General features: G+C 42.1%; 1 protein-coding gene across 3 annotated transcripts in view; it reads right to left on the bottom strand.

Annotated features, from left to right (window-relative positions):
* Positions 1-13811, bottom strand: part of plcb3 (phospholipase C, beta 3 (phosphatidylinositol-specific)) — a 110184-nt gene that overhangs the window by 28188 nt on the left and 68185 nt on the right. For all 3 annotated transcript variants that reach the window (XM_074623037.1, XM_074623036.1, XM_074623038.1), the window contains one exon: positions 12582-12668. In XM_074623037.1, coding sequence (XP_074479138.1) covers positions 12582-12668 — 87 coding nt within the window. The remainder of the gene's footprint in view (positions 1-12581; positions 12669-13811) is intronic.

The raw sequence follows: 13811 nt of genomic DNA on the forward strand, positions 1-13811 counted from the left end.
CCGCTCTCCTCCATTCATTATTCTTAAGATTAGAAAAATGTGAGAGGGCAACTGAACAATCAAGAGAGCGCCACTCCTTTCCTGTGACGCGCCTGCGTGTGGGTTTGAAAGATCACCACGGCTAAATATGCTTCCAATGACCAATCGCTGCCCCTATCAAATGGCACACGATGACGGCATATAGGAAACTGATCCTCCCAAACACACACACACGGGCAGTACACATCCCCACCCTCTACCGCTTGGTTGTGACCCAACCGGCGAGAGGAGCAGTGGCCTCGACAGAAGAAGACTTTAAAGGACACAGAAACATCGGAGGAGTAGAACAAAGAGACCTTCAAACTGTTTTACGGCCGCGATGGGAGAGTTGGCGAGGTGTTTAGAGAAAGAGAAGGAGGGGAACACTTAATACCCCTGTGAAACATGGGACTGCTCCATAACTCTGTCTGTGTCGCCTCGTAATATTTCCTCTGCGTACATCAACGAGATAACACTCCCCCCTTTCCTCCACTACTCCTTTATCTGTTCTCCATCTTTCCTCCTCCCTTAGTTGTTTCATATTTCTGTGGTCTGGAGAGGGCGAAAATGAAGAGAGAGTAAACATTTCAGCCACTCAGCTGACAGGCCGATCCGGAGTGATTTGTAATCAGTGAAATATTAGAATCTACACAAAGAAGAAGACGGAGTGCTGAAAAGATGGGGAAATAGAAACAATAAAAGATGAAAGAGAAATGAAGTCCAAGCGCACGAGAGGAAGGAAAAACATTGTTTACGAAAGGAAAAAGCGAAAACAAGTTGAACATCAATAAAACGAACACACGCATAAGTCATACCAAATGTCTCGTAGCGCAAATAAATAAAAAGGCAGAGCTGGACCAAAAACACACACTCAACAAAAATAGTCGCAGCGATCGTAAATCTTTCGCAAAACACAAACACACACAGACCAGTGAAGGCGGACGTCCAACACAAACCCGCATGAGCAGCTGTCAGCAGGCCACGCACACACACACACATAGACAAAGAAGGCGAAGGAAAGAAGAATGCAAAGTTGTATGAGAGTATGTGTAGTTTAAAGGAATAGTTCAACACAAAATATGCTTATTCACTTTCTAGCCAAGAGTTATAGATATAAAAGATGAGAAGTTCAACATCAATCCTATATCCATCCACTAAATAAGAGGCAAGAGCAAGAAAGCAATTAGAGATTATCTATAAACTACTTTATTTGGAGGAGAAACACAGAATGAGTGCAAATGAATGTTGGTAATAATCCCTCATTGCACAGGAAAACTACGGCAAGTAGTACGTCAAAGATGAAAGGAAACAGTTTAGGTGACAATTTTATTAATTGCCCGTTTTCTGCTCCAAATAAATTAAGCTGACCCTAAAAGTCTGTTTACAACCTGTATGATCAACGGTAGACATGAAGGCTAAAACTATAAAAAGACTCAAGTTGTGATAAAACTGTCTGTCAATCGACTCAAATATTTAATCGTGATTAATCGCACATCTTTTTATCTGTTCAAAATGTACCTTAAATGGAGATTTGTCAAGTATTTAATACTCTTATTAACATGGGAGTGGACACATATGCTGCTTTATGCAAATGTATGTATTTATTATTGGAAATCAATTACCAAACACAAAACAATGACAGATATTGTCCAGAAACCCTCACAGGTACTGCATTTAGCATAACATGCTCAAATCATAACATGGCAAACTGCAGCCCAACAGTCAACAACAGCTGTCAGTGTGTCAGTGTGCTGACTTGACCATGACTTGCCCCAAACTGCATGCGATTATCATAAAGTGGGCATGTCTGTTAAGGGGAGACTCGTGGGTACCCATAGAACCCATTTACATTCACATATCTGGAGGTCAGAGGTCAAGGGGACCCCTTTGAAAATGTCCAGTATGACATGGTTGGTACGGATGGATTCATTAGGTTTTCTAGATTGATATGATGCTTCACTCCAGTTTTAAAACTGAGCCCGCTACAACCTAAAAATCACAAGTTGCGTTAACAAGTTAAAGGAAATTAGTGTTGTTCAAACGAATTTGAGTTATTATCGCGTTATCTTTGACAGCCCTAGATAAAAAGTTTAATTTCTGAGCCGCTCACACACACACACACGTGGTGGAAGTTTCATCAGCTGAGCAGAGAGAGATTAGTAAAGCACAATGTAGTGTACGAACACTCACACAGAAACACGCACATTTTGGAGGAAGCATCTGCTCAGACAATGGATTCGATACCGAGTAGTGTCTCAGTTCTTCTTATTACAGTGAAGAACTGAATGTATGTGTGTGTGTGTGTGTGTGTGTGTGTGTGTGTGTGTGTGTGTGTGTGTGCGTGTGTGTGTGTGACAGAGAGTGAAAGTGAAGGCCGCCCTGACATGTGCACTAACAGATAATGTCCACAGAAAATGAAACGTGTGATCGAGCGAAGTGAAGAAACCAGAAGAGAGGAGAAAGAGGGAGGAAGCCGTCACATTATCGACTGACACACTCAACTTCCCCTGCGAACCGCTCGCTGGGTGGGTGCGTGCGAAACAATGACCTCCTGCGCAAGCGTGTGTGTGTGTGTGTGTGTGTGTGTGTGTGTGTGTGTGTGTGTGTGTGTGTGTGTGTGTGCGTTATGTAAAGCTCTTGTTCCAAGTTAATTCCTTGTGGATGTTTGACTTAAGCCAGGGAGATAATCTCTATTAGATCTCTACTTCTACCTGCCAACAATCGTTCTACTTACAATTTAGATGGCACATTTATATACACACACGCACGCACTTGCAGGCACGGTTGGGAGTACCACAGGAAAAGTTTCAAGAGGTTACTACTACAGTGAAAGCCTGGTATGCACACACACACAGTGTTATCAGTTGAGTTGAGTCTGGTTCTAGTGAGTCAATGTAGGGGCGGTGAAGTCATTCAACAGTTATCATTTAAAACAATTAGTCATTCCACAGAAAATTAATCCACCATTTTGATAACAAATTATTTTTCTTTCAAGATGTCCAAGGCCGTCATCACGGAAATAGCCAAACATTTGCTCCTTGGAGACGTCAGCTGGCAGTTCATCAACTGAAGGAATAATTTGGGAAATACCCAAAACCCCATTTCCCCAATGAAGGGGTTATTAAAGTACTTTTTAAAGTAACTGTGTGTAACATTTTGTGGGGATTTTTTTTTATAGCAGAAATATAATATAATATTCATAACTATGTTTTCATTAATGTATAATCACCTGAAACTAAGAGTTGTGTGTTTTCGTTAGCTTAGAGGCACGGATCAACGAACCGTGCCCGAGTACGGAGCGTTCACACTAATCTAACCAACTGGACTTTGGGGGTCAAGTGTACTCGGATCCAGGCCGGGGTCCCTGATGTGAAAGCACCCTAAAAAACAGACTTTTACAGGGTAATTTGTAGCTTTGTGTAACTACATCTCATCTTTTGGGGGGAATTCTCCTCCTTTCCTGCCATGCTCAAAATTTCAAATAACGTCACCTTAAAGCTACAACTGATACCGGTGTCGGGGCACTACTCTAGTATACAGTATATATACAGTGTATACTATATAAAATCCAAACCACTGACGCCACTTCTTCTCATATTGGACTGACACGGTTCAAATCCCTTTCAGAAAACTCCAGTAAGAATGTGGAAACACTGGAGCAGCCCCCTAGGGTGTTGGGTGGTAAAATCACATTACAGGTAATACCTGTCACACTAGAGTAAGTGTTTGTTTGTGGTTTGTGTCCCGTCCCTCAATCCGGTCAAGGTATGTGAGATCAATTCCCCACCATTAGGACGCTAAATTGGACTTCTGTGGCAACTTAATTACATCCCCGGAGGCAAACGTCTAAAAGCCCAGGTACTATTGACCTGACCTATACACCTTGAAGGAGGAGGAGGGAGGGAAGGAAGGAGGAAGGACAGAAGGAGAGAGAGGGGAATTCAGAGAAAAGGGGAAATGTGGAGGAGTGGGAGGAGGGGGGTCGGGGGGGGAGAGGAGGCAACGAAATTCCCCAGAACCCCCATCTCCCTGTCTCAGCAACTTCCTGCCCACTTTCCCACGCCAATACAGAGAATGAGGGAGATTACAAGTGTTGTTACAAGAAATTAAAGAGCAATAACTCTGGTAGGAAGGGACCACGTGAGAAAATGCATTGATGAGATGAAGAGGAGGAAGAAGAAGGGAGCAGAAGGAGGGATGAGAAGCAGATAGCGAGGTGGCGGACAAAGAGCAAGAGAAGATGGAGAGCAGAGAGAGAGGAAATGTCATCCTTCAGTTTATATTAGAGGAACAACTTCTGCCTCGTCCCTCCGACGGCGAGCAGCTGCCCCCGAGACGGAGAGACGCGGGGAAGTAAAGGAGGGGGTACGGGGGGGGAGGAAGACAAATTGGAGGTGGATTAGCCGTGTAGAAACAGGGCAAGAGCCAACAGCAGAAGTGATAAAGACAAGGAGAAAAGTAAAACAGAACGACGGGAGGATTAGCCGTAGTGCCAGGTGGATTTCAGCTCATCCCGCCGTGGCAGGTGAGGCCTCGCTCCGCCAGGATAACACTTCATCAAAACGTCCCTGTTCGTTTATTGGAAACGTCATTTAAGCTGACAAATGGTCCGTGCTGGCAACGGCGGTGTGGAAAATGATTGCAGAAATGTTCCTAAACAGGGAAACAAGGTGCCGTGAATAATATCTGGCCTGGTTTAGCCCTGTTTGGCCGTGCGGTGGAGAGACCAGGCTTTACACGGTGTTGTTCTTTAAAAACTACACAAATGATCAAATCCAACCACGTTCTTACATCCTGTGTATATTCTCTGTAACCAACACATTTACTTTCCAATGAAGGGAGTGTAAGATGTTGAACAAGAAATGGAAAACTCCCCGATTCAGTGCATCAAAAAAACAGCATTATAATCTGCAATACAGTTAAAACGGCTAGAAAATGAACTAAGTATTGGAACTGAAATTCACTTTGACTGCGTTTACATGCACTAAATATATATTTTTTGCCTTTATTCCAAAAAAAGACAATATTCCTACTAAGCTGTTTACATGGCTAATGAAAATGAATATTCCACTAATATTCCTGTTTCCATGCAGCTGTCCATACTCCCATAACGTGTTAGATGCCATATAGAAATTATCGCCAACCTGGCTTTGACTTTACCATTTTATTAGCTACCATAGTGGGGGGACAGAAAATCGCCCCCCCTATTCTGGCGCCTATGCCTGTTGATATCCAAGTCTGATATCCAAGTCAAGTTCTTAATGTTTAAAAGTAGGTGTGTTTCTCCTTCCGACCAGAAATGTGGGCTTTTCTTTTGGGCGTGCATCTCTGCAAATTGTCGGTTAGTTGGTTTGTGTTCAACACACAGGGCTGGCCGCAAACAGGCAAGAGGCCGTGTGTCGCAAACTGCTGTAAAAACCCCAGTTGAGACGCGTATTCTGAATGTATACATGTCCAAAGAATGCCCCTAAAACCTGAATAATATCTGCATATCCCACATGTCTTAACTGATTCAGAATAAGGCCTAATTCAAAATATCCAAACGGAATATGCTGTTTACATGACCTGTATCAAATTCCGATTATTGTCAATATTAGTGGGCATGTAAACGTAGTCTTTGATTAGAAGTTTATCCTCTCTGAGGAGAAGATGTCTCTTTAAAAAGCAATGTCCTTTTACAGTTTATGTTCATAACCTTTAGAACATCTTCAACCTCTCAGTGCTCAAGGGTATTTCAGCAGGAATGGCCCGCATGGGTCTAAAAACAGAACAACAAAGCAAAACATCAACAACCTTTTCAGTCTATTCCTGTCGCGTGTCGACTTGACATGATTGAGAGCTCCAGTTTAAGATCCATCCCAACCTCTTTAGAGAACCCTTTGACCCCTCTCCTCCATCTGTCCTACTGTCATTTCACCTCCAACAGTCTGTTCATCTTCTGAATACTTAAAGCATCGAATTTAGGTTGCAAATGTAAAGAGGCGTTTAGATAGAGGACAGAAAAAGGACACACACAGCGAGGTTAGCAGGAGGGTGCAGCATATGTTGGAACAGATGTGTGGATTTGGGACGTGGATCTTGTGTAACCCTCGGCCACTAGCATGCACTTTGCGCTCAGTGTTGGGGAATCGGTTTCCAGACCGGGTCCTTTGGGGTCATTGAAGGGTCCCAAACAAAAGGGAATACGATTTTTAATGTTTTGACTTTAAAGATGAACACAATAAGAGTATGTTAATAAGTTTTCCCTGAACAGGCAGGAATTAAAAAAACAGTTTATGAAGGGAATTCTGCGGCAACTCCTTCATCAAATGGGTTTCTGTCGCCTAAAGCTCGTCTCTTCTGAACCCCTGCTTCTGAAATATGCTCTGTTTAATTAAAGCGACCGCGAGGAACAAACCTGCCTTCGGACTGCATAAATTAGCAGCGCGGGAGAATATCTCTCCAAGGCGCTACATCAAACAGCATCGACCATGTTACACTAACATTTGGCGAGGCCTGGATGGTAATGTTATGGAGTCCTGCCATCATTACTTTTAAATATTTTTATAAAATCCAACCCGTGTGCCCTACTCGATTTATGCCCGCAGAACACCCAAGGAATAATCACTAATATAAATCACGAGTAACTGAACTGATCATGTTAATAACAACTTTATCTCAAAGTGTAAAGAGTGGACAGATTTAAAGAGACAGGAATGGAAAGACGGACAGTGAGCGAGTGAAAGGGAAAGAAAAACAGTGCAGACTGGTGCATGGTGGGGTGTGTCTCCCTCGTTGCACTGCCAAGCCACTGTGTGCATGTGTATGTGTGTGTGTGTGTGTGTGTGTGTGTGTGTGTGTGTGTGTCTTTCAGCGACAGTTGGTTGTTATCGCCACTGACTCAAGCATTATGAGAAATTCTGGGCTCTGACTGCACACACACACACACACACACACACACACACACACAAACACACGTCAAGAGGGCGATACGTGAGAGAAAAGGATGAAGGAAGAGGAAGAGATGTCAAAGATTATCATAGAAGGGAAAGTATCAGGCGCAGCTGACGGGCAGAGTGGGCAAAACGTAGTTCTCAAGAAAAGAGAAGTGAATGCTGTTCCAAAGAAAAAGTGTCAGGAATGAAGACAGAAACAAATGAAACATTGGAAAAAGAGAGGAATATAGATAGTTATTTAAAGGAAAATGTTAAACAAAGTGAAGCCTGAGAAGAAGGTGACACGAAACAGATGGACATAAGTGGACAGCAAGGAAACAGATGGAGGATGGTGACGAGGAGGAACACCTGGAGAAAAGGTGAAAGGACGCATATGAGAGAAGATGAGATAAACCAGATTTAAAGAGGACATTTTTTAAAACAAGTCTGAAAGAAAAGGTGAGAAGAAGCAGGCAGGTGGTCCAAATAAAGTCAGAGAGGAATAATGATGAATGACGGAGCATACTTCTCCGGATTGCACGTAGGGATTTCTGAAATTATATTGAATTGCAATTGTGGAAATGACTTGATTCCAATACCATACACTGGTTTCCTCTATAAATGTAGTTAGATATCGAAGAGAGTGTGCGTTTCAGAAGTCCTCCGTGCGCCGAGTCCTCAAACTGAAATCCACAGGGGCTGAGCTTTTATGCATATATGTGCCCGTCCTATATAAAATGCAATGTCACTGCTCTCACATTGACAAAGAAAGTGCTACTTTCTATCCCCTCATCTCAAGTTGAGCCTTGTTTAAAAAGCCCTCAAGACATTTTTGGGTTATAGACTTTTGGATGTCCTCACATGCCTTTGCCTTTGAGGATCTAAAAATGACTCACGTGAGTGATCCAGTTCCCTCGATGACCACGAGTACTCTGAATTTCACAAAGCGGACACGATATATCTTGATCACCTCCGAATGGAAAGAATCCTCAAAGGGATAGTTCGGGTGTTTTGAAGTGGGGTTGTATGAGGTACTCGTCCATAGACAGTGTCTTACATACAGTAGATGACGGTCAACACGCCCCCAGTTTGGAGAAGTAGACAGGAACCAAAGCAATGTTCTGCTGTGGACGGGGCCCAAAACATATTTTAGCCACCTAAAAGAAAGGCCCACCGAAATAAATCAATATCAGTTTAAGTGTACGCTATATTTATAATCTTTTCACTGCTTTAACTTGCCGTCAGACAGCCCTTTCCAACGGGGAACTGAAGCCGTTGTATCCATCTTTGCTCTCGCCAAAGCCACCAGACTCCTTTGAAAAAAACAGTAATTTTACCTCGCAGACACAGGAGTTGGTGTTTTTTTTAATGGAGTCTGGTTGCTTTGGCGAGAGCATAGATAACGTCTTCAGATCCCCGTTGGAAACATAGACTATATAGCTGTTTCACTGCAAGGTAAACCAGCGAAAATATTCTAAATAGAGCGTACACTTAAGCTGATATTGACTTTTTTAGGTGAGCCTTTTTCTTAAGCGTCTAAAATAAGTTTTGCTGCCGGCCTCGTCCAAAGAGGTACATTGCTTTGGTTCTGTGCGGTAACTCCTGCCTGCTTCTCCAAGCTAGGGGCGTGCCGACCGTCATCTACTATAGGTAATACACTGACTATGGATAAGTACCTCAAACAACCCCACTTCAAGACAAACTATCCCTTTAAATGAAAGCAGGCCGTCTTTCGTTGAACACTGTATCGCTTGACATCAAAACCAAAAAGAAGAGCAGAGCAGCAAAACTGCACTGGAGATCAAATATTTTGGGTATCTGCTCTATTCAGAGAAAATGGGTTCCACCCAGAATGCCCTTGTCATCTGTGTAAAAGTGTATTAACTGATCTCATTAATAAGAGCTGGATATCTGTGTTGCAGTGTCCTCTTTCTTTTCAGCTCTGGTCGGAAATCTCCAGGGGAGCCACAACGCTGAGTTAAAGTTTCACTGAAAGAGGACTTCTGTGCCATATCTATACATTCAGGTGTGTTTATATTCACCTTAGAACAGAGCAGAGAAGTTTCATCAGATTAGGTTTGAGGAGGAGCAGAGGGCACGTTTCTCATTTCTACTGTCCAGATTTTATGAGACAGATTTAAACCTGCGTCATTGTAGAAACTTAATACATATAAAAGTGGAAGAAGCGGACGTCAGAGCAGCACTGGCCACACAGTTTAACTGACAGGTGGTCTCTGGGAAGTGCAGTTCAAAAACACCACAGCAACAGCTGAAAAAAATCTATTTAGACACACACAAAAATAAACTTTAAAGAGGACCTATTATGCTTTTGTGCTTTTTCTCTTTCCGAGTGTTTTCCTTTTTTGTGCATGTAAAAGTTTTGCAAAGTTACAAAGCCCAAAGTCCACGTCAAAGGGAGTTACTCTCCCCCACAGGAACACTGCTCCTGAATGGCCTGAAACGCCTTGCTTGAAGTCCCGCCTTTTCTTCCATAATTTGGTGATGTCACCAAGTAACACATTTGCATTATACCTGCCCAGCGGCTAATTTGGCACGCCCTCAAACAAAGCTAGTTAGAGCGGAGCTGGAGCGGAGTCCAAAGAGTTTGGTTTGGTTGATCAACAACAACAGAGTGGGCCAACTGACCAATCAGAGCAGACTGGGCGTTTTGAGAAGGCGGGGCAGGAGATCAAACAGAGCGTTTCAGACAGAGGGTGAAAAGAGGAGCTGCAGCACAGCCGGTATGAGACAAGTAAAGTGTTTTTTTGAACATTAAAGCATGTAAACATGTTCTAGTAGAAACCCAAAATACAAATATGCACCTGAAAATAAGCATTATAGGTCCTCTTTAAAGCGGCAACATACTGATTTTTGGACATTAAAATGTTGTAAAAGTTCAAACAAAAAAAGAACTACCATTATTAGTCACTTCCTGACTCTGTTTCTACGTGTCTAAATAGACACACTTCCCTGACATTGGCCTCGGTGGTCTGAATGTTTTGAGGCATATTTCATATTCTGTGGCCAACAGCGAGCTGCATTCCCGCTACTGAAGAAAGAACAGTGGCCACAATCCAGCTCAGTCACGCCAACATTAACAAAGATGAAAAGCACTAAGTAAGTAAGTAATAGAAAAAGAAAAACCAAATACTGCGGCACATCAAGCAAATGATGTGGCACTGGCGGCAAGCGAGGCGGCTGGACGTTGACTTGGGAATTATTGTAGTGTTAAGATTAAAATCTGACACAGTCAGTGTAAGAGGTATGTCGCCTACGTTTCACGCTCACAGGGGTTTAAAAAAACGCTGATCTGCCTTCTAGTCTGCAGATTTCGTCTCTCTTTCCATCTCATGTTGTCTTTTTTTTACCACATGTGATGTGACATCTAAACACACAACCTCTTGCTTCAAGTTGTGTGTCTTAATAAAACTGTTTGCAGTCATCGTGTGTAGATCCAATGACTGACTGGTCTGGCTCTTTGCTAAACAGTGTCACAGCTGCACCTCGGGCGACGAATGGCCTATTATCGCAATACCACAGACGCACACACACATCAGGATAAAACGAGTATTTAAAGCCTCTGTGTGTTATGTGAAACGCATGAACACATGCTGACACACGTGCGGACGGACAGCATGACGTGTGCGCTCTGGCCCAGATTTGTACACACACCAAAACATGCAGACATAACACAGTGATAATATTGGCTATCAACAGGTCATTCCATACGTGCCTTTTGGATAAATATGCAGCCAGAAATAAAAAGAGGGACAGTGTGAGTGTGAGGGAGAGGGAGAGAGAGCAGGAGAAAAACATAGAGAGAGATTGGGATGGAGAGATGTAGGGATGGGGGAGGTGGGGGTGAGTTAATTGAGCTGCCTTGAAATGTCATTTGATCCAAGAGATCTCACAAAATGTTCTGTCCAGGCCAACATCACACATATATAGCAGATGGACGGATGAATGGAAAATAAGAACTATGGATAAAAGGTAGAGGTAGAAGGGCTGTGTATTGACAATACGTATCATGATACAGGGGTTATGATTCACTATATTGTGATTAAGGCTGTCAATTGATTAAAATATTTAATCGCAATTAATCGCATAATTGTCCGTGATTAATCGCACATTTTTTATCCGTTCAAAATGTAACTTAATTAAATTAATTAACAACACAAACAATGACAAATATTGGTCAGAAACCCTCACAGGTACTGCATTTAGCTGAAAAAATATGCTCAAATCATAACATAGCAACAACAGCTGTCAGTGTGTCAGTGTGCTGACTTGACTATGACTTGCCCCCAAACTGCATGGTATGTCATTCACATATCTTGAGGTCAGAGGTCAAGGGACCCCTTTGAAAATGGCCATGCCAGTTTTTCCTCGCCAAAATTTTGCGCAAGTTTGGAGTGTTATTTAGCCTCCTTCGCTAGCATGACATGGTTGGCACCAATGGATTCCTTAGGTTTTTCTAGTTTCATATTTTCTAGTATCTTCTCCGTCACTATCTTCTAGCTTTAAAATCCGCTACAACCTCCGAAAGATCGATTGCGTTAATGCGTTAAAGAAATTAGTGGCATTAAAATGATTTTGCGTTAAAGAGTTACTATCGCGTTAACTTTGACAGCCCTAATTGTGATATACTGAAATACTATAGCAAGGCGATATATTGTGATTTTTTAAATCTAATTTTAGGTAAACTGTCATAGTATAAAGAGCACAACACCATATGAATAAAATCTGAGTTAAAAAAGTGAATTTTTTTTATTAATCAGAACAGTGGGATCTGCATTTGCATGAATCACAATAACTGTAACATCCAGCATCATAGTTCTACTTTGAGAGGGCACGTACACTGAGAGGGCGCATATCTTTGCAAATGAAATAAAGTATTGATTGAGTTCATCTTTGCATGTAAACTATTAAAAATCGCTAGTGTTTTTGAGAATAATGTCGCGATATTTGATTTTTTTCCGGTATTTTCTTACACCCCTTAGAGGTAGAGAGGAGACAGAGAGGTTGCTGTTTATGTGGGATTCAAATAAAACACCTTTAATACATCTGCACCAATTAAAATCTCAAAATCCTACATCCTGCTGAGTCACTGCCCTTTGCGTCTGGCTAATCATGTCAGCTAAATGCCTAAAATCCAATATTACTAAACTAATGGCTTAAGCGCACGCAGCCACCAAAAACATGGAGGGGAGGGGAGGGCAGTTTGTTGGGAAGCACAGATGGATGGAAAGAGATGGGAGGACTAAAAGGATGAAGACCACAAAGACATCAGGGAGACGGAGGAGGACTGGGGGGAAAGAGGAGGCAAACAAGGCCGGGACAAATTGATGAAGCCCATTTTAGCTGAACTAATGGACTGGATGAAACCACAATAAGAGACACAGAGACATAAACAGAGAGGAGGAAGAAACAGCGATTTAGAAAGACAGACGAAGAGGAGTTCTAGTAAACAACTAAGTGTAACATCCACTGTGGCACTCCTGCTGGCGCATTAACAATCCATTGGTCTGCTTTAGAGTGGACCATTTGTATTTGATCAGGTCTGTTTTTGTGAATACTTTGTGTGGGAGTCCATTTGGTCTACTTTGAGACCAACCTGTGCGTATGTATGTGTGTGTATGTGTGTCTCACCAGGTTGGACCCTCCAGTCCAGTAGAGGAAGTATCCATCTGGGTCGACTTTCAGGGTCACCAGGGTGGGAGGCCCGCTGTTGGTCTCCTAGACGACAACAGAAATAGAGACGTTAGAAGGACGAACAATAACATCTATCTCTCCCTCAAACACACACAACACAGCTACAAGTAAAGTGAGCTCAGAGTTTATAACCAGAAGCAAATGTACAAGTTTATAACAACTTAAGTCTCATTTTCATACTTTTATCCATCAATTCTACTGCCTATGATAACATTGTCCTTTTCAAAGACATTGCTGATGTCTGGGAACATGACAGCATTGTTACAATGACGTCTGACTGGGCAAAAAACACGAGTGTTCAGATGATCAGTTTAGTCATATTATCTAAACCCCTGTATTTATAGAAGGATAACTGAAAGTGAGCCCATCTGAAGTATCACTATTATCCTCATCTCATTGCACAACTGCAAAGTCCGGTACGTCAAAATCGAACCAGGAAGTTGTTCTGTAAATTTAGAGTTATATTTACACAAGTGAGAGTTTGGGTAAAAATGTCATAATTTGCTTTCATTTTCTCTTCCAAATAAGTTTGGCTAAAAACGGTCTTGATCGTCACATTACCTTTTTAAAAATGTTGCTGTGTTCATTACATTTGAGCAATTAACTCTGTGATTACTATTTAAAGCGTAACTTTTTCAAACTGGACCCTGTTTTACCATGTTTTTGTGTCTAACTGACTAAAAGGGACAACACTTTTTGAAACTGGTCCAGTATTGAGGAATAGCGCTGTAGATGGTAGATGTATTGGACAAGCTGTCCCCGTCATGGATAACACCCACCAATGCGTTTGGACTCAACAAGTCTTCAACAAGTGCGTTGGGTGGGTGTTATCCATGTCTTAATAAAGGATTTTTAAATCCCAATCAGAGTGCCTGGGATGTTTTCCAGAATGTCATCCTATAGCAAGGACTTCCTTTCAAAGTAAATTGGACAGTTTTTTATTGTTATTTTTTTGTTGATTTATAATAACAATCTGATTGAATTGTTGTCCCCATTTGTCACTTAGACACAAATACATGGGGAAACAGGGTCCAGGTTGAAAAATACTAAAGTTACCCTTTAAGGTTGTCCCAAAATTAGAACTACTGTTCAAACACGAGTGAAAAACATCATCATTCAGTCTGTGATGATCTGTTGGAATTGACAATCCAGTGTATAAGCACAACA

This window comes from Sebastes fasciatus, chromosome 22 (genome assembly GCF_043250625.1).
Source record: "Sebastes fasciatus isolate fSebFas1 chromosome 22, fSebFas1.pri, whole genome shotgun sequence".
Lineage (NCBI taxonomy): Eukaryota > Metazoa > Chordata > Actinopteri > Perciformes > Sebastidae > Sebastes > Sebastes fasciatus.